The sequence below is a fragment of the Callorhinus ursinus genome, unplaced genomic scaffold (assembly GCF_003265705.2).
Source record: "Callorhinus ursinus isolate GAN/ISIS: 27379988/994484 unplaced genomic scaffold, GSC_fseal_2.0 scaffold6, whole genome shotgun sequence".
Classification (NCBI taxonomy): domain Eukaryota; kingdom Metazoa; phylum Chordata; class Mammalia; order Carnivora; family Otariidae; genus Callorhinus; species Callorhinus ursinus.
Genome location: NW_027397068.1, coordinates 66,153,606 through 66,174,147, shown reverse-complemented (window position 1 = coordinate 66,174,147; position 20,542 = coordinate 66,153,606). Strand labels below are relative to the sequence as shown.

The window sequence follows — 20,542 nt, the reverse complement described above, 5'->3', positions numbered from 1 at the left end:
TTTATTCTTCATCTACTCTGTTTTAACTTTGTTGTCGTAAAAGCAACAAACCATTTTTCCAAGCCAAGTATCATAGTGAGTTTCTCAGAAGATTCAATTGTTGCCTTTGAAGGATGAAATATCTCACTACCTACTCTCCAAATGCAATTCTTTAATTTCTTGATATGTCCAGTGCATCAGTACTTACATTTATATATGATTTACAAAATGATGTAAACAAACATCCCACTTACATTTACTTCTGCACTGTACATATCATCTATGTTAACTATTGATTTTCTTATGCCATTGGTTAAGTGAAAATATGTTATGCAAATATTTGAAACCACTGTTTATATAATTCATACATTAGGCTATATATTACAAATTAATTTTGAAACTATTTTAAATGTCATTTTATAAGATCCAGTATTTTGTTGTAACAACTTTTCTCTCATAGTACAGAAAGTGTATATTTTAAAAATCTTGTCTAAAATAACAATAATTATAATTACTACAGTTTTTTTTTTAGTTTTTTAAAGTTTACAAAGTTGTTACATTATCTTTTATAACACCACTGTGAGGTAAGGATTTTTTTTCTAATCATCTCCATTATATTGATAAGAAAACAGAAACTGATTTTTGTGACTTCCCAAGCTCCCAAATCTAGTAACTGATAGAAACCAGATTCTAAGCCAGTATCTGTGGCCTCAAATTCCATGATTTTTTCCCCTGCAGCAGAAACTCTTTGGGCTACCTTATTGCATAGAAGAGAAGAATGATGGTCCAGGAAAATAAATGACTTGCCCAGGGTCCCAGAGTTGGCTCTGAGCACAGTCATCTGTAGACTGTCCTCCAGGCTCCTGTTCAGTGATACATTCATTTTGTCACATTTTCTCTTTCCAGTTCTAAACATGAGTGTAGACATTTGTAAGTTTTCCCATGTGATTTAGAATACATGTTCATAATAACAATGGCATAGTCCTGTGTGAGACTCATTGTGCATATAAAACAAACACAGGAAGGGAAGTGCTCAGTGGAGAAAGCCTGATTTACCATAAGAATGTGGAAGGCTGCTTTTTCGTGTATTTTCAGCCGGCTTTTAATGTAATTTCAATTTTGAGGTGAATCTAGTAACTAGAAGGATAACTTTAACTCATAAAAATAATTGATAATTTATTCATTTCTAAGGAATTCACATTTTTTTCTGTAATTTTTTAAATGCTGCATTTAAGCTGAAAAAAATTATCTTGCCACTTTTAAATCATAGGAGAGAATACTCAGGCTCTTTGCTTTTTACCTAACATACAAGGCCTTCTCCGGAGTGCAGGAGACTGCCCACAGAGGGGTAGCCACTGTACTCACAACAGCCACTGTATCTGAAATTCCCACCTCTTTATGCTCATCCTTTGTAATCATTTTCAGAAATATCCAGTAAAAATTAAAAATACATATGCTTCCTGAGAATAGGGAATGCATTAAGCCAGTGGGGCTCCATTTTAATTTAGCAGATTTAATCACCAGCCCACAAAGTTATTATGATATAGACAGGTTTTAGTCTTACAGAAGAAAGTTCTAAAGAGCTATTTCTCCAAGGGAGTCATATGGGATAAGTATAAAATGCCTAGTAAATCAAAATCCTTTGTGGAGACCAGAATTTCGTTGTTAACAAACAACCCAAATGAGTTTTATGCACAATAAAGTTGAGAACTCCAGTTTAGGAGATGGGTGGTGTCTACTGTCAGCACGGGCACACACCTTTGCAGGGTATAGCAGGAGGGGACACAGCCATCCATGTAGGCGGAAAAGGAGAGGGACTAAAACTAATGCTATTTCACAAAGATTCTTCAAATCTACCCCAATGAGGCAAGCCATTAAGAAAGCTTAGCGATTTGTCCTATGAAAACATAGAATTCAAGAAGTCCATTGAGTTGGTAGATGTCTTCTATATGTGCATGCTAATTAAAATAGAGTAACCATGTATTGGGCACTAGGTCAGAAATAGTAAGTAGCTGTTTAATCACTATTAAAAAAAAAACCCTATTAGGTTTAATTAAGTACCTGCAGCTCTAAAAGTTAAAGAAGTGATGATTTCTACTTTTTAAATTCATGCTTGAAAAATTATCGTGCTATAGAAGTCAAGAAGACAGGCTACTGGCTGAGTTTTGCTGGGTTGTTTTTCCTTTCATTTAGTCAGTTTTGGCTGGGAGGGGAGAAACAAAATGATACATACATGCGTCTGTGTATATATACCTACACATATACATATAAACATACACACACATTATATATATATATATATATATACACCAATTTGTTGTCATTTTGTTTCTGAACTTCCAAGTTCAAAGCTCTAGTTTGAATGTCACTGTGTTTAAAATGATAGTATGTGTACACATATATACATACAGGCATAGTATGTATATATGCCTGTGTGCATGTATGTATATACATACCATTGTTTTAAAGACATTGACATTTAATGTTTTTGCCACAAAATATGTTACAATGCGAACACTAAATGACAGCTTTTCAGGCAACAGAGCCAAATAAAAGGAACGGAAAAAAGTAATGGTTTGGTACTTTTAGGATTCATGTTTTGGAATACACATCTTCATTTTTGTTAAACATGTATACACCTTTTAAGTAAGAAAATAAATATTTAATATTGTAGAATTACCACTTTAGATTATTTTTATTTAATATTTTAGATTTTTGAGAGCTACGTGCTGTCCAGAATATATTTTCAGTAAGGTCTTGGTAAAAGCTTTAACACCCCTATCTCTTAAAACATTTTTTCATCAACAAATGAATTTAAAAGCCATTAAATTTGAACTGGACTTCAAAGCTCTAGTTTGAAACATCAGAAACATGTGAGGCATGATGGAGTCCATGAGGGAGAATTTGATGAATGTACAAAACTTTATTGTGGGAATAAGATGCATAAAAAATTAGGGTTTCATATGTAATATTTAGCTTATCTACAAAAAACAACTCCGTTGGTCACAGGAATTGACATGCAGGTTATTTTTGCGACGCGGTCGGTAACAGTTGACTGCTCTATTTGATACATTCCGTGCGGTAAGAGCTGAGCATTGCATGTTTTTGTAGTTTTAGTCATCACATGACCTAATTTCCATGGCATGAACCATCTGGCAGTTTCAGATTCTTTACGCATTTTAAAGAAAGTTGCTAGTGCTTCACGTTACCTAAGTGCCTGATTGCACACGGCGCCTCTCCCGGGATCAGAATCCCCCGGGCGCAGGGCGCTGGGTCTCCCGCCCGCGCCGCGCAGCCGCTCTTCCAGCCCCGCCGCGCGGTGGTCGGGCTGCGGATGCACGGCCGGGAGGCTCCTCCGCTCGCACGTCCACATCCTGCCTCTCGGCCGCGGCCGCTGCTGCCGCCTGGCGCAGCTCTGCGATTTCATTGGCCAGCGCTGGAGGAAGATGAACGCTACTAGTTGTGTTTCCTTTTGATGCTGCTCTGACACACGGCTGGGGGGGAAAATGTTTCCCCAGGAGCTGGCTCAGAAAATCAAGGGCTACCAGGAGCAGATCGCCTCCTTGAACTCCAAGTGCAAGATGCTGACGATGAAAGCCAAGCACGCCACCATGCTGCTGACGGTGACCGAGGTGGAGGGGCTCGCGGAGGGAACGGACGACCTGGACGGGGAGCTCCTCCCCGCGACCTCGGCCCACCCCTCTGTGGTCATGGTAAGTAAGGGCGAAGGCCGGGTTTGCTGGGAGCCAGCGCGCTCCCTTCTGTCTGTACCCTGGCTAGTGGCTCCAGGTTCCCTCTTCGTGGCTCGAACTGAGGAGCAGTCTCCTCAACTCTCGGACTACATTTGGGCCAAGGCCAGTTTTTTTTTTTTTTGATAGAGTTTTTGATACTGTAAACAGTGACAGTTAAAATGAAGCTATTTGCTTGAGGTGGCTCAATTATTTAATATGTCGAAGGTTGGCCACGCATTGGTTTATAATTTAGCAATAATACTGAGAGGCTCTGACCTTCAAAAAAAAATTTTTCCTTTGCACAGTTTTCGTTTTCTGAGGGATAGGAGAATCATGCTACACATATTTTTTGTGTTTTTCCAAGCTAAAACACTGGCTGACTAGATATGTTTGTGTATTCTGTTATACAGATGTTTAATAAAATATAGAAGAAAAGGTACTATTAGGAAAATAAGAAAACAGAAAAATCCAAGGTTTAGCTTTGGATTAAAATAAATAAGTTCCATTAATTTCTGTTCTGCCACATCACTTACCTATCACTTTGTATCTAAAATGCATTACTTATTTTGGTAACTATAAAGTGCTGTGTATTTTCCACACACAGGTGCTGTGCCTCAGGTAGTGTGTAACCATACCTGGACTCTTTTGGCAAAGTATCACTTTGGGTGCATTTATCTCCCTAGAATATCTAGAATTTGAGATGTCCACGAAAGACCCGTTTTCTTTTGTAGACCCTTCCCTCCGTTGTATGATTCATGATTTTTCTACTTGTCTATAAAGACACAAACAGACATCAAGGAAAGGAAAATAAAATAATAAACAACAAAAGTCATTATTGTGATATGCACCCCCTTTCCCTGTTTGTTTTACAAATGGTCCCTAGAGTCATACTCACTTGAGAACAAAACTTTTAAATACTAACACAGAATTTGTATGTAGATTTGGGTCTCTGTATCTCTAACGTTTGCTGTATTATTACTTGTGTTCTGACCTGTGCCAGACCAGGTCTTTTGTTAACAGAGCTAACTGATGTTCATGTCCTTTGGGCTACATTTTATGTGATAGATGACTGCAGGTCGCTGTCACACTTTGCTGTCACCTGTCACTGAGGAGTCTGGGGAGGAGGGAACCGGCAGTGAAATTTCCTCTCCACCTGCGTGTCGTTCCCCTTCACCTGTGGCTAATACAGATGCTTCAGTTAACCAGGTACCAGCCATTTGGAATTCCTCTAGCTATGATCTCTGGATGGTTGCAGGACTCCATTCTCTGTTCTTAATAGACTGTGGGTGTGAATCTTGGACTTTGAGGGACACACCATTTAGGTGTGAAGTTGCACAAACCGTGATTGTCACATGACGCCACTCCCGGCTCAGCACATCCGCTCTTCTTCTGGGCTGCTAGCAGTGAGATGAGCAAAAACTAGGTCACAGAAATTATAGATGGAGAAAGCCCTGTTTTAAGGCGTTTAGTTTCTCACAGCTATCTGTAATGGAGTACTGCATCCTAACAGAAAATGAAGTGTTTGTGTCACCACTGTAAAATAATATGATCTCTTTGTACTTTAACATTCATTAAACATGGTTTTGCCACTTACCAGCTCAGATTTTGAAGATGAAAAGCTTTTGCTCACCATATTATACTTTTTCTTTATTTACTGTCAACCAATTTAAGGGGTGTCTGCCAGTGTATATATTGGAATGCCTAAGTAGACTTGTGATTTTTGCTTATCTTAATAATCAATAATCTTAAATTTTATTTCCTATAAAGTGGAGGTAATACCTTGTTATGTGGTACTGTCTAGCGTGTTTTATGCTAAATTTAGATTGTACTAAATTAAATATGTTGAAGAGTTTTCATATTTTCATGAAAAATATGCTTTTACAATAGCCAAAACTTTTTAATGTACGTTAAGTAATACCTTTTTTCCTTTAGCCAAAATAGCTTTTAAAAAGTTTAATTACATGACTACGAAATTATGTAAGTGTTCAAAGGAGTTGAGATTTATTAAGAAAGAAGCATTAAACGGAGCAAATGTTCTATAAGCTATATTACAAATCAGTTACAGTTATTTCTATTTTAAATCAGAAGCATTTGAAATAGTATTTCTGTGATTAAAAAAACCCTCCTCCCCCAAAGGAGGAAAATAAAATTGTTGAAAATTTTAGATAAAACAATTCTCTTGGTAAAAATGTTTATAGCTCTAGGAAGTTATCAATTTATGCATTCATCAGACACATTCTGAGCACCTGCATGGCATGAAATCTTGTGCTGGGTCACAGGTAGGTAATAAAGGAGAAGACAACAGTGCCCCTGCCCTCAAAGACCTTATAATCTAGAAAGAAAGATGGATGTGGACTGAATAATAACAAAAGTGTTGAGAGGAAATTAAAAACAATAAAAGGAGAAGTTCAAGGCACTCTGGGGGAAACTTTTTCAAATTCTGATTTTAAAATACATATTACTCATTCTTTGATGTTGTGCTCTTCTCTGTGGTCACAGATGTTATTAGAATCAGAGACATATGGCTATAGTCGGCTGTTTATTGTATAGGAAACAATCACCCGATATAATATACTTAATGTTCTTAAATTTTTCAAATTGAACAGTAAACACTGGCCTTGAGATTAACACTGTGGGAAGAATAGCCCTTTTCTAAGATTGTCAGTCTCAGGGATACTTCTTGTAAAGTGTCTTTCAGTGTACATGTGAAAAAGCCTGATGAATGATAAAATATGCAAATGTTTTTATTATGGTTACTTTAGCTGTCAGACTCAATCGAATCCTAAAATTATGAGTGAGATGTTTGTTTTAAATCAGTTTTGGCACCCCCCCATCAAAGGAAAGCATCAATTAAATGATATTGTTAGTATACTTTTATATGATACTGCAGATGAGCAAAAACTGTCTTTATGTCAGAAGGCTTTACTCAGAGGAGGCTGTTAAAAAGCAAATGTGTTCTGCTTGGTGTTGTTCAAACAGATCAACCCTATCATTACGGCCACATGGTATCCTTCTCATACAGTAATATAAGTCAGAGGAAAATGAACAAATACTCCAACATGGCCAACAAGCTATCTCTGGAAGCTGAGGAGGACATTTAGAATCCCCCTAAGTTCCACTTTTCAGACTCAAAATACTGTACAGAATGTGCACAACTGTTTCAAGGGGCAGCCAAATATAACTGCTTTATAAAATTGCAGCTGTTAAAAAAAGGTTTTGGGCTTGCTGCTTCTGTAAGTAGATCTTCATTATATAACTGATTCCCCCCCACCCCACCCCACAGTCAGTGTGTTCTGCCTCTGACAGTAGCATTAGCTGAAATGTGGAATGGTGTAGCTTACTGGAGAGTGGAAATCACCAGGCAGCCCCCAGATTTGCTGCAGAAGCAAAGCAAGAGTCGGGCTCCTTGGTAGAGTCAACAGAAGGCAAAGTTTGAAAAGCACAATCCTGTACCATGTAGAGTACTAGGCCCCGAGTTAAAGGCTCGGAATGGGTTCCAGGCTTTCTGTGGTAAGCTGAAAGGGCCTGCAAAGTCCCTTAGCAGCCTCAGCTGTAATGAGAAGCAGTGCTCCTCAGTTCACAAAATTTTGAAAATTCAATGTGATGTGAAGCCTGAAAGTACTCTTTAACCTGGACAGTGTTAATGAAATAGTAGTGATAGTTTTCCAAATGTATTCCCTCAGGAATCTACTGGATAATAACTCTCATAACTTAGCACAAAGCAATAAGAGACTGGTGTCTAAGGATGATCCCTCACTATGCCAGTTATTGCCTCTGCTTAGTAGTTATGGAACTGATTATTCTATTTTATTGAATCTATGTAGTCCTCAAATAGATACAAATTATTCATCTACAAAAGGTGCCATATTTTCAAATGCTTTTAAGAAACCAGGAATTGTCAGTCCTGTTTAATCAGTGTGAGCAAAACACATACACACCCACAATCTCTTGCTCTCTCCCTCTCTCTCTCTCTCACACACACACATGCACACGACAAAGAACCAGAAAAAAAAATTTTTTTTAAATAACACATTTGGTTTTTTCTGGCTCTTTTGAGGGGCTTCTTTATTTATAATGGAGTATTTAATTTAAAATTTTTACATTTAAAGCAACTTTCTGCTTTTCTATGTGGACAGTAATAGTATTACCTTCCATGTATATAAAATGATAAAGTTTATAAAAGTGTTTTTACATGTACGGTTCATTAGGGACACATATATATGCCTGCCTGTTATTTGCCAGAGACCCTACGACATGCTCAGAATCAAAGACAACATGCTCACTCCGGTCTTAAGAGAGCTCACAGTCTGTATGAGAGCAGGCAAGTAATCACCGTAGAAGGGGACAGGCGCCATGACAGTGGGAAAACTGCATGGTGAGGGTGGTCTGGAACAAGCACCTGACCCGGGAGTTCAGGGGCGTCAGAGATGGCAGCCAGACCTTTAGGAAAGGAGTACAGGTTAGGCAGCCAGTGTGCACTAGAGTGACGTGAAGTTTTTCAGACAGTGGGAAGGATGTGTAGAAGATGTGCCGGCTGGAAGGAGGATGACCCATCGGACAACTGCAAATAGTATCAGTATAATTAGAGAACCAGATTTGGAGGAGGAGGGAGAAGGGGAAAAAGAAACTGAGAAGGGTGAAGGAAACATATCATGAAGGACAGGACCTTGAAGGCCACACACACACAAAACTGAATTTCATCCAGACGCTAAGAGTTAACCACAGAGAGAATTTAACCAGAAGCTATGTATAGAGGTAGGTTTTAGAACAACTCATCCTGGGTCAACGTGGACAGTAGAATAGAGATGGACAGATTCAGAACCAGAGAAGCTAGTAAGGGACAGAAGTTGCACACTCTGATGCCTGGGCCACGACTGGTGATGTTCATGAGAAAAACAGGCTAGGGGGTGAAGAGAACCTGAGCAGCACCTCTGTTCATACACCAGGCAGCTTCTCCTCTGCTAGAATTACTGGAGCCATGTACACACAGAGTCCGGGTTTACGCACCTTGTGGTTTGCAAAAGGAGCTGTGAATCTGGATTCTTATAAAGACTCCCTACTTTGATGAAATTTTCAACAATTTCATACACTGCATAAGCCAAGCTAAATGTATGCAAGCCAAAGGTAGCCTGTAGGCTGCCAGGGAATTAGGAAGTTGTTGCTCTAACGAGAACTTGAACCAGTGCTGTGGCAAGGATATGTGTCAATAGAATTCATCCTAAATAGGCAGTGGATGGGAAGGGAGAGAAGAAATAGAGGATAAATCCCAAGTTCAGAGCTTTGGTGAGTAGAAGTTCCATTTTTTGAAAGGTGGATAGAATGTTATTTTTTTTCCTAAATTCAGTTCTCATCTGGATTTTTTTGGGGGAGGAAATGTTGAGTTTGAAGAGCATGTGGGATATAAATGTACAAATGAATATGTGAGTGTGGAGCTTATAGATAACCAAAATTTAAGAGGGAGGGGAAGAAACAAACTACACAAAAAGCTTGAATGACTAGAGCTAGAAGGAGAACAGATTCAAGGGAAAGTGTTTCCAGAAGAGGACGGGCAGAAGTGTTGAATGCTTCTAAAGGTCAGACAGAAGAAGGGCTGAAAATAATCATTTTGTTTCATAGTAAAAGAGTCATTAGGGTCGAAGCTCAGCTGGGTATTTAGAAGTGGAATGAGGATGAGAAAGTGAACATTATCAAATGTAAACCACTATTCGCAGAAGCTGGATTATCAAGTGAAAGGGAGAAAAGGAAGAAAGGGTGATCGCGACTTTGTGTTCATGTGTGATGACCCATCATGTTATGATTTGTGGACTTTTATGTGATACCCTATAAGAAAAATATCAAAAAAAAGATGTTTTTAGACTGAAAAGATTGGACTCCATTTATATGCTGGGGAAAGAGTCAACAAGGAGAAGAGGAGGGTATTAATGGACCAAGTCCTTGAAAAAGCAAAGGTGCATGGGGTTCTGGGAGTAAGTGGGAGGGTTATCCTTAAGCAAGGAGACTGGCAAGTGTAAGATAAAGGTGAGTCTGGGAATAGACAGATTTTTAGAAATCTGAGAAGTTTCAGGAGTATCTCCTCAGTGGTTTCAGCTGTGTGTGCGTGTGTATGGAGTGTGTGTGTATGTGTGTATGTGCATGAGCATGTGTACACGTGCACTCTGGAAAGTGAAATTGGATTGAGTCCTGCTTGGGATTTTCCAGGTGTTGGTGAAGCAGAGTTTAAGGGGAGAAGGAAGCAAAGGTGTTGGCAGGAGAAGGGTTTAAGTAACTTTAGACATAGCCCCGAGTGCACATGGGGTGAACCAAGTCAATGATGACAGGCTGTCATGTCCAAGGGTGTGGAGGACTGAAGCGGGGTGAAAGTAGGGGAGCATGAATGGGAATGAGCCAAGCAAAGACTTGAGAATTGCCAGGTAATCTACTCAGGATGGTGACAGGATGACAAATGAAGAGGAACCAGTCTCCACATTCTAGTGTCATCAGTTAAGGTTAGGGACTTATCCGGAAGTCTCAACAAAAACAAAGTAGGTGCAAGGCCTCGTGGCCACTCAAATATGGCTTCATTTAATCCTCAGAACTCCCCAGTGCTGTACAGATTAGGGAATCAATGCATGAGATGTGAGGGACTTTCTCCAGTTACAGAGCTACTTACGAGGAGAATTTCCCCTGGAATCTCAGTTGTCCTGGCTCCTCAGACGTTAGACTCCTGTCTGAACTCCTCCTACTCCACAGTCCTGCTTCTGTCCATGTACAGACCACCAGACACCAGGCCCCTTCCTGCTGTTACTTTGGTCTCCCCAGTGGCTGGGACCTTTTTCAAGACATTATTATCCATAAAGCTCAGGTATTTTAAATCCACATACATAATTATCTTCAATAGTATAATTGTAAAAGTAGTGAACTTTATAATAGAAATTCCCAGAATATAAACATTATTCCCCAATTCAATTTCTATTAATATGCATAAATAAGCATAGAAACAATTGAAAACACATGAATTACATGTCTTGATAGAATAGATTCCATTATGAATACTATAAAATATGTAATGTTACTTATATCCCAAGAAACTAATAAAATATTCAAAAGTTTTATTTTTCATCGTTCACTTTGATTATTTCTACTGTACTTCCAGGAATTGATTAGAAGGAATCCCTTTTATTATTTGTTTCTTAGAGTAGTTTTAACTTCCAAGTTATTACATTTTCCTTTATTTAATATTAAGATATTTTAATTAATTTCTGTGAATAATGAACTCACAAATACTGAAGATCTGGCTGTATCTTAAAAATGACTTATAGATTTAATTTTATTTAAATCAAGTACTTTTTAAATTCAATTAACATATAATGTGTTACTGGTTTCAGAGGTAGAGAGCAGTGATTCATCAGTCTTATATATTGAATTTAAATAAAAATAAATAAATTTTAAAAAATAATAAATCAAGTCCTTTTTTAAATTATGTAGAGCTTTAATCAATATATTAAACAACATGTTAGGAAATAGGTAATTTAGATTCTCTTTTTTTGCCCTACTAGTTAATCAAGCTTTAAACATGTGTACCATTCAAATCCTTGTATTTCCATTTTACTGAGTATAAACTAAGAATGAGTTTTGGCAACTTGAAATATTGGTAAATTCATTCGCTTTTTAATAGAAGCCAAAATTCAAAAGCAACTGTAATGTGCTTTGATATGATCTTTAAATTCTTCTTGTCACAAGAATTATACTAACTTCTATAATTTATAGCCCCCTGGGACAGAGGTGAGTCCTGAACCTTTCTTCCACATGACAGACAGTACCCAGAGCATGTTAACTTTGTCTTCCTCTTGAATCCAACACTGGGCTTTGTACCCACAGGACATTGCTTATTACCAAGCGCTATCTCCCGAGAGGTTGCAGACCAATGCCTCCAGAATCCACCCCAGCACATTGCCATCTCAGGAGTTCTATGAACCAGGGCTGGAACCATCTGCTACTGCTAAACTGGATGATCTGCAGCGTTCTTGGGAAACTTTAAAGAATGTGGTAAGTCTCTGAAACGTGGAATTGTTTAAGTTGACCAGACACGGATTACCTTAGCGATTGTCTTATGCAACACATGCAGAGAGTTTACACACTCGGTACACTGTTGAATACTCTCTGTTGAGCCACAGAGGTAAGAATGTCATATGAGGAAAGAATGTTGTAATCTAGAAGATAAGGGGCTAGGAAACATTTGGTAATATCCTGTTCTTCTGCAGATCAGTGAAAAGCAGCGAACCCTCTATGAGGCTTTGGAACGCCAGCAGAAGTACCAGGACTCCCTCCAGTCCATCTCCACAAAGATGGAGGCCATTGAGATGAAACTCAGTGAGAGTCTGGAGCACAGCAGGAGTCCAGAAAGCCAGATGGCTGAACATCAGGTAAAAATAGCAATGACTTCAGTTTCCTGCATGATTAAGTAGGTGCACTCTTGTGACTGACTGATCAGCCAGCCAAGCGGCCAAGCATGTGTTTGGGAGAGCAGACTGACTTTTTTTTTTTTTTTTTTTTTTAATATCAGTTCTTACAGAGTAAACAAGATTCCAAACGGTGGTTGTTTCCACCACTGCTTCAGGGAGGGATCTAAGAGGGGAAGATAGAAATTCAGACCTTGAACTTAAAGAAAGTTGCATGCATTGGTATTGCTTTTTTACTTTTTCACACAGAGTGCATTTCCTACTAGTTGCCACATTATTTTATTGTTGTTGTGAACTGTTGTTGTAGGAATAAAATGCACACCGCATCCCCCTTCTCTGGTTATTGTTGTTTTGAAGAAATTTAGCCAGTGTGTGCCTAGCAGCTTCCCATTATCACTAGAGAATAATTCTCAGGCTTAAGTGGGCAAAGAAGCAGTTGAAGACTAGGGGTTCAAAGTTATACTCTTAGAGTTGTCCCTGACTTGAATCAATTTTTAAAAAATTATATAAACTAGGCAAAACTTTAGCTTTACATGAGAAACAGAGATGATTACATTAACCTAACTCAGAAAGGTGTTAAAAATGCATCAATTTAAAATGCATGCTAAGAAAGTGCATATATTAAAATCTAGTTAATGCTTCAGCAGTCTGATCAAGTGTGCTATTAATGCACAATCAGGTATAACTGGGAGCCAAGGGTACTGAGGTGTTCACCTAAATATGCAGTCACACTGATGGGGGAAATATTACCTGACCCCAAGCAGAAAAAAGGAGCACGTAATGACCCTATAAAAGGCAGAGGAAAAGAAAGGCATTTTAGATGGAAATTAAGTGCTATAAAAGCATGATATGATATGTGTATCTGTCAAGTACTGGGACATTTATCAGCTTTAAGAGTGAAACTCTGTACTTGGTTTTGGAACCCAGGATAACCTTGGAATACATTGGTTGTTCATATGTATAGTCTAAGATAAAATTGCATTCTTTTACAGTATAGGACCTTACAGTATAACACAAAAACGAGAACATTTCATCTAGAGACAACATACTGAGGAAACAGTGGTTTCAGGTTTTTGACACTCTTGTGACTTCTTAAGATAGAGACCAAAGTGTAGCACCCATTTTTAGGCCCTATTTTGGTAAAACTGCCTTCTATGGGGCTTTCTGCTATCCCAAAGTCATCCATAGTCAGTCTGGTTTGGGCAGAGTGCTATAAAAATAGAAAATTAAAGTAAGTATTTGTTTACCTGGACCAAACCAAACAGGACAATCAGGGACTTGGGTGACGATTACAATGCAATTTTCTTCCAAGTGCCACCACCCTCGTAAACTGAGACTCCAGTTTTCACGTTGCCAGCTGCCGCCCCTCACTGTCATCTGAGGTGTTGTCTGTGTCGCACCAGTGTGCTCCCTGGGGTTTTCTCTGCTCCTCTGCCCCCCCCCCAGCCCCATGTGGCACTCTGCCTGGAGGGGGAGAACAACTCACCTCCATTTGATTACAGTTTCCTCTAAACATTCAAAAGGAATTTGGCATACATTATCCAAAGGCTGCATTAGAGTGAATTCAAGCGTCACAGGCTCAGATTATCAGAAGCAGGGATTCCCGGGAGGGTTTTCATAGTTCTCCTCTCTCTACTCTCAGGGTCATCTCTGCCTTTGTTCAAGGCCCATCATTCTAGTGTCCCAGGTGACTCACCACATGTCACCAAGATCCTTCACTGGTCCCCCCCAGGATCTAGGAACTGCATGAGAACAGGATCCTGGTAGTCTGCCCTGACATTCCAGAGTTCCTAACTGAAAATGCAAGTTAGCTCCCAATCACCATTACCTGACTGCATGAACAATGTTGAGCAAAATTATTATTTTCTTCAAGGGATTTAATGGAGAAAGCTCAAAATTGCACGTTAATGCTAAGTATTAAATATTAGAAATGAATCTGTGACTTTTCTTGTAATTAAGCCAACTACTTGACTTTCTGTATCTTTCTAAATTGGGAGTGGTAATGTGAACAATTTTAGCAATGAGGAGATATAGCTAATTCCATGATGATTATCCATCATTTGAACTTAACAATTACATTAATGCTCTAATGAGAGGCAAAGAAAATATAAATAATGTAGTATTTTTCATATGATCACAAATCTAAAATTTTCCATCTGACCTACTTTTGCCATCTGTACCTATGTTCTACAAATTCTGGGACAGAGCTGCCCATGTGAAAAGCTAATGGTATCACAAAGTCTAAATTGGTTCTTAGCTTCTGGAATGGCATTTTAAAAATTCCAAGAACTGTTGTAGAATTACTATTTTTAGGTTCCAGCTGAATGTGGGTGAGGAAGTCCAGTATGCTTTTTATATTTTCCAAAAATTAATAGAAACACTTAAATTGTTATTTCTTTCCCAACACTCTCTTGGAAGTATTAATGTTTCTTTAAAGGGCTATCCTGATTCCTATATTTTTCTTTAAACATTTGTCTAAATCTACTGAATTTGGGTGGAGTGCTGTGCCTTTCCTGTTATCTTCTCTAAATTGTATGGTAGATCTAATCCTAAGGCATTAATGCAGTTCATAAGCTGACTTGTGGCTGTTCTAAGTGATAAGCCTTCTTTGATAGGGACCTTCATGGTCATGGGCAGTTCATGCTTTGTGGGTATGTGCTGTCTTTGCCACATTAAGCTCTGTGATGCATAGTAAGCAGGGCTCTGAGGTAATTTTGTTTTTGTTTTTGCTTTTTCAATATACATGACAACTCCAAGTTTGAAACGAACTGTGCTAATGTTGATAGTTCTGAAAGTCACAGTAAAGTTCACGTTTACCGTTGGTGTTAAACCAAACATGAACTTCATGTTCTCCCCAGAGGTAAGTCATTTTAGAGAAGCCCAAGGTACTTCTCTAAACCACAGAAGTGTCATGCACATATCGTCCTTGTAAAAACAAGTCAGAAACCCAAGGATGTGCATTTCTTCTCCTTCTCTTAGTCTTAAGTCGGATGTTGTAAGGGAAGAGCTGGTCACCAGGGGAGACAGAGTTACGAGGTGAAGACATATTTGATTGCTGGATCTTTTTGTTTAAATACTCAAATCACATAAAATTAACCACTTTAAACTGTGCAGTCAGTGGCATTTAATACTTTCACGGTTGCATTCAAACACCGCCTCTATCTGATTTCAAACCATTTTACCTCAAGAGAAAACCCCATCTCCAGTAAGCTTGGCTGCTTGATCTCAAAGTTTAAAACTATAGCTACCTTCCAAAAACATCCACTGTCCCTTGAGAGTAAACTGAATCGTGAATAGGGAGGCTTGACCCTAAGAGGATGAAAACTAACAGTTCCAGGATTCCTGAATCCCTTACTCCTTACTCCAGAACCTTCAGAGAGCTGTTTTAGAACATCGTGAGCCTGAAACAGAAGCTGGTGACCTCACTGCACACTGGCTTGGTCAACTCCACTGAGATTCAAGGAGGTGGCTTTTTCTCTTCCTGATTTAGATACCTCTTTTATCTATTGTGAGTTAGAATTAAGTCAGCTAGATGCGTTGGAGCACCTACTATGTGCACAGCTGAAAAAAAACACACTTTCTCATTAACATATGATTTAAAAATGTGCTTTTTGGGTGAATTACCAACCCATTGTACAAAAAAAGCAATGGGATTGTGGGTTACAGTGATGGGAAGTAGATAAAAGGAAATTCTATCAGGTCTTTTGGGAAGCACAGATCTTAAAAATTTGTAGTGGCAACAGGAGTGGGTAGGAGGCAGTATAAATATAAACACATGTGAAGAAAGGCACAGAGTAGAGAATGGGAATGAACATGGTATAAGATAGTGAGGGGCTGTCCTTGCTCATACAGAGGATCAGTGCAAAAAAAAAAAATGGGGTCAGTTTAGTTATGGAGAAGCCTTTAAAAGAGACCAAATAATATGAATTTTATGTATTTGGCAATAGAAAAAATGGTTATGAATTAGTGGAAAATAATTTATTGAAGAAAAAGCATTTTGAATGTATAACAAACAAGATCAGTCTTTAAATTCATTACAGTCTCATTAAAGCATTCCAGCAAGTTCTCTGGTGGAGATTGACAAGCTAATTCTAAAATATTTTGCAAGGGGCACCTGGGTGGCTCAGTTGGTTAAGTGTCTGCCTTTGACTCAAGCCATGATCCTGGGGTTCTGGGATCAGCTCGTGTTGGGCTCCCTGATGAGCAGGCAGTCTGCTATTCCCTCTGGCTCTCCTGCTCACTCTTGCTTGCTCTCTCTCTCTCTCAAATAAATAAATAAAATCTTTTAAAAAATTAAAATATTTTGCAAATGTATAAAAATATATATTGAAAATGAAAAGGGTCAAAAATAGCCAAGACAACTGCAAAGAAAATGAATAAGGCTGAAGGATGTATCCTACCAGAGAGCAACTTACAAAGCAATAGTAATTATGATAGTGTGGTATTGGCACAGATAGCCCAACTGGGTCAATGGAACAGAATTAGAAGCCATAAGCACACAGACACCTACAAAGACACTTGGTTTATGTCAAATATTATACTGTAAAACAATGGATGAAAAATAGTATTTTCAATAAGTCATAGAGGGTCAATTGGATATCCATATTAAAAAAAAAATTAACCCCTGCCTACCCAGGACACAAAAATTAAGTTTGGGTGTATTGTAGATCTAAATGTGAAGGTTAAAAAAAAAAAAGAGTTTTGAAATAGAACTTCTCAAACTATCTGTAGTACTTAATTTTTGAAATTTCTGACCCATCAGACCAGTATTTTAGCAAAATAAAATAAGATACTGCTTGGACATATCAATGTCAAGTTGCTTTAAAAGTTTCTTGACACCTACAGTGTCTTAGTCTTGTCATGAATTGGTAACAAGCATTCTGCAGACTGATACTATTTCATGGGCCATACTTTATTTAAAGTATCTTCTTCGGTAAGATGACATGGGGAAATACATTCATGAGCTTGGGTAGGCAAAGATCTCTTAAATAAGACACCAAACCTGACCCTAACTTTCCCAGTGAAGGAAAATGCTGATATATTAGACTATAATAAAGTTAAGAACTTCATTTTATCAAATGGCAGCAGGAGGGAAGTCATTCCTATTAAGGGACAACCATGTCACAAAGTGGGAGCGGATATTTGCAATACACAGAACCAAAAGGAACACAGACAGTCCTATCCAAAATATAGAAACAACTTTACACATCAATAAGAAAAGGAAAGACTCCAGCAGACAAAAGATTTTTAGCAGGCAGTCCCAAAAGAGGATATCCAGATGGCCAAGAAGCATAGGAAAAAGTGTTCAATCTCAGTAGTCATCAGGGAAATGCAAATTAAAACTACAGTGAGATAGTACTATGAACCCACTAGAGAAGCTTAACTGGGAAAGATCCACAAACCAGGTGACAGTGGAGTACCATATAGCAACAAAAATAACCAGCTCTTTCTACATGCAACATGAGCAACTTTCATCATCATGACAGGGAAGGCAAGAAGCCAGACACAGAACTGTACCTCAGGCATGATTCCATTTTTATGAAGCTCAAAAATAGGCAAAAGTAATCTGTGATGTTTACAGGTTACACCGTGGTGATCTTTGGGAAGGAGGGAGGTCGTAACGGGGAGGGGATCAGAAGGGCTGTGGAGTCCTTGTTCTGTTTCTTGATCTGAGTGGCAGGACATGGGTACATGCAGTTTGTGAAATTTATGGACCTATACACTTAAGAGTCTGTGCACTTCTCTAGATGTATAGAATAACTTCAATATAAATATTTTAAAAATCAATTGAGTATGACACTTGATATTAGGAGAAGAGAAGGTTTTTTTGTTGTTTTGCTTTTTAATATTTGTTGAGAGCCCACTCTGAGGAGGCACTGGGCTTACACTGAACCCACAGTCCTGTGGCAGAGCTGTGAACTCTGTAAGTATGGGTACATTAGAAACTATGAAATATTAGTAAATATGAAGCCTGGTGGGCCCTCATGTGGTCGCACCTGTTTTTTCTACACTTGATCTTAGCCAAAAGGCCTGTTTTTTCTAACACACCATTCAGATCCTAAATAAGAATTTCTCCTGTCAAGATGCCAGTCAAAGAGTAAGTCATAACATACCAAAAGCTGAGAAATAAAAACCATGTATATAATTGTGATGGATGTGAATAAAGAAATCAGCGTGCTATTTGCCTGAAAGAGCTGAAGGTCCTAGAGTGAGTACAGAAGGCGGGAATGTTGTGAGCAGGGAGTATGGATGGTACCAGGGTGGGAAGTGGTGAGACATACAAGTAGGGCAAGGAGTCTGGTTCTTATTTTACAGGCAGTAAGCCACTAAGTATTTTAAAGCAGGGGAGTGAGAAGATCTGATTACCTTTTTAAAAGCTCACTCGGATTGCTTTGTGCAGATTGGATGGGAGAGGCCAGGTAAGCCTGTAAGCAGGAGAGCCGACCAGTAGACCATTAGAGCAATTCAGTAAGAGAGCTGGCTCTGACTTGGGGTGGGGCAGAGGAGACCTACAGGATATGTCGTGGAGGAATTGGTGTTGATTGGATGTGGCGAGTGGAGAGGAGGTGTGAAGAGTGACTCCTAGGTCCTGAGCTTGAACAATGAGAGAGTGTTACCTTTCACTGAGATGAAGACAGAGTGGGAAGCAGGCTTTGTATGTATCGCGCTAGAGATACCCAGGAAACGTGTTTGTTGAATATATAAAGCCTAAAATCTAGGAGAGATGTCTGGGTAAAGGATACACTCCTGTGAATGTTCAGCATTAGAAAGCATTTGAAGCCTCAGCAATGGACAGGAGACACTGAGGAGAGGGTGACATCATAGAAACAGGTGACGGATCTCCCTGGTCTTGTGTCATGTAAGCTTGGGTTAAGGTGTAGTGTTGTGTCAGACTTGGGGAAATTTGGAGTGGGAAAAAATCATGTTGACGAAGAAAGTAGTGAATTCTGTTTTCAACATAGAATCGTAGACTCAGACTGAGCATGCCCCCTCTTCTTGGACTGCAGATGAGCCTAACTGAAAGTCAGAAGGATTAATTAACTTGTTCAAATTCATTTATATTAGGGACACAAATGGTTTTGAAATCGGAAATGTCCTGGCATTCATTCTGGTACTTTCATTTCGGAACTTAGGTTAGTGGGACCCCTATTTGCTGGTTAAATGACTTGCCCGTGAAAAATCTTCACTAATCTCAATGTGAGACTCAGCTAGGGATGTGAATCCTCGGGCCAAAAAAATACATACAGGAGTGTGATTCCACAGTCTTCTCCACAGGCATTGATGGATGAGATTCTCATGCTTCAAGATGAGATCAGTGAGCTCCAGTCATCTCTTGCGGAGGAGCTGGTGTCTGAGTCTCCCGAGTCTGACCCCGCCGAACAGCTGGCCTTGCAATCCACGCTCACTGTCCTAGCCGAACGAATGTCCACCATCAAGATGAAGGCCTCAGGGAAGCGGCAGCTTTTAGAGGTAACAAGTAACTCTGAAGGTGCCCCTCACATCCACCTTCACTCTCCAACTTGTGTTGACAAGCATGCGGGTTATTTACGTGATCTACATTTTTATGTTTCCCACTCAGAAGAAGCTGGTATTGTGTGTGTCTCAAGGAGGGTTTTGTGAATAGAGACTGAGTCGGTATGTAGCCATGAATGTGTCTTTTCACCACTTTCTGACTCATTTCAGCATGAAAAATTGAGAATGTGGAAAGCAAAACTTGGTAGACGTGAGCCTTGTAAAGAATAATTGTGAAAGGTTTGCATAATGGTTTGCTCTGTTTAAATAAGAGCATTTTATGACCAGTATTACTAATACTCTGAAGAATAAATCCTTAGTCACCCTTAGCCAGTTTGAGCACATTAGTTCATGAAAATAATTTTGTAATTCTGTGTTCTCGTTACTTAACTTTAACATTATTTAATAGATAAATTTTAGTGATGATAACATGGGTTACAAAATGAGTTATTTTGCTTTTTCTTTGTTCTCTTAGAATTCCTGGCCCTAAACATATATAATGTTTATATGTTGCGCCTATATATTTGATTAGACTGGAAACCTCTTAAGGACCTTTAGAGTATCTCTCTCCTGGTATCTCCAGGGTCAGGCAGCTTCTCTGGCACATAATCAGTTCTCAACACATTTCTTATTATATGAACTTAAGATTATTTATTTAGCTGCTGGTTATGCCATAATTCAGTTGAACATGGACCTATTATTGTGTGTAGGCTCTTTCCAGCTTTACCTATTATAAGATTAGTCAAATCATATATTCATTTATTTGTTTAGGAGACACTTAAAATCAGTGTGTCAGCTTTATTTAATCTCTATTTTCAACAAGCTTCTCTGACGATTCTAATGTGAACCCAGAAATTTAAAAATAACAATAATAAGTTATTA

General features: G+C 38.8%; 1 protein-coding gene across 11 annotated transcripts in view; it reads left to right on the top strand.

Annotated features, from left to right (window-relative positions):
* SYNE1 (spectrin repeat containing nuclear envelope protein 1) overlaps positions 1-20,542 on the top strand; it is a 336,369-nt gene that overhangs the window by 176,337 nt on the left and 139,490 nt on the right. For all 11 annotated transcript variants that reach the window (XM_073894098.1, XM_073894101.1, XM_073894100.1 and 8 more), the window contains 5 exons: positions 3,498-3,692; positions 4,776-4,916; positions 11,568-11,735; positions 11,951-12,112; positions 19,424-19,618. In XM_073894098.1, coding sequence (XP_073750199.1) covers positions 3,498-3,692; positions 4,776-4,916; positions 11,568-11,735; positions 11,951-12,112; positions 19,424-19,618 — 861 coding nt within the window. The remainder of the gene's footprint in view (positions 1-3,497; positions 3,693-4,775; positions 4,917-11,567; positions 11,736-11,950; positions 12,113-19,423; positions 19,619-20,542) is intronic.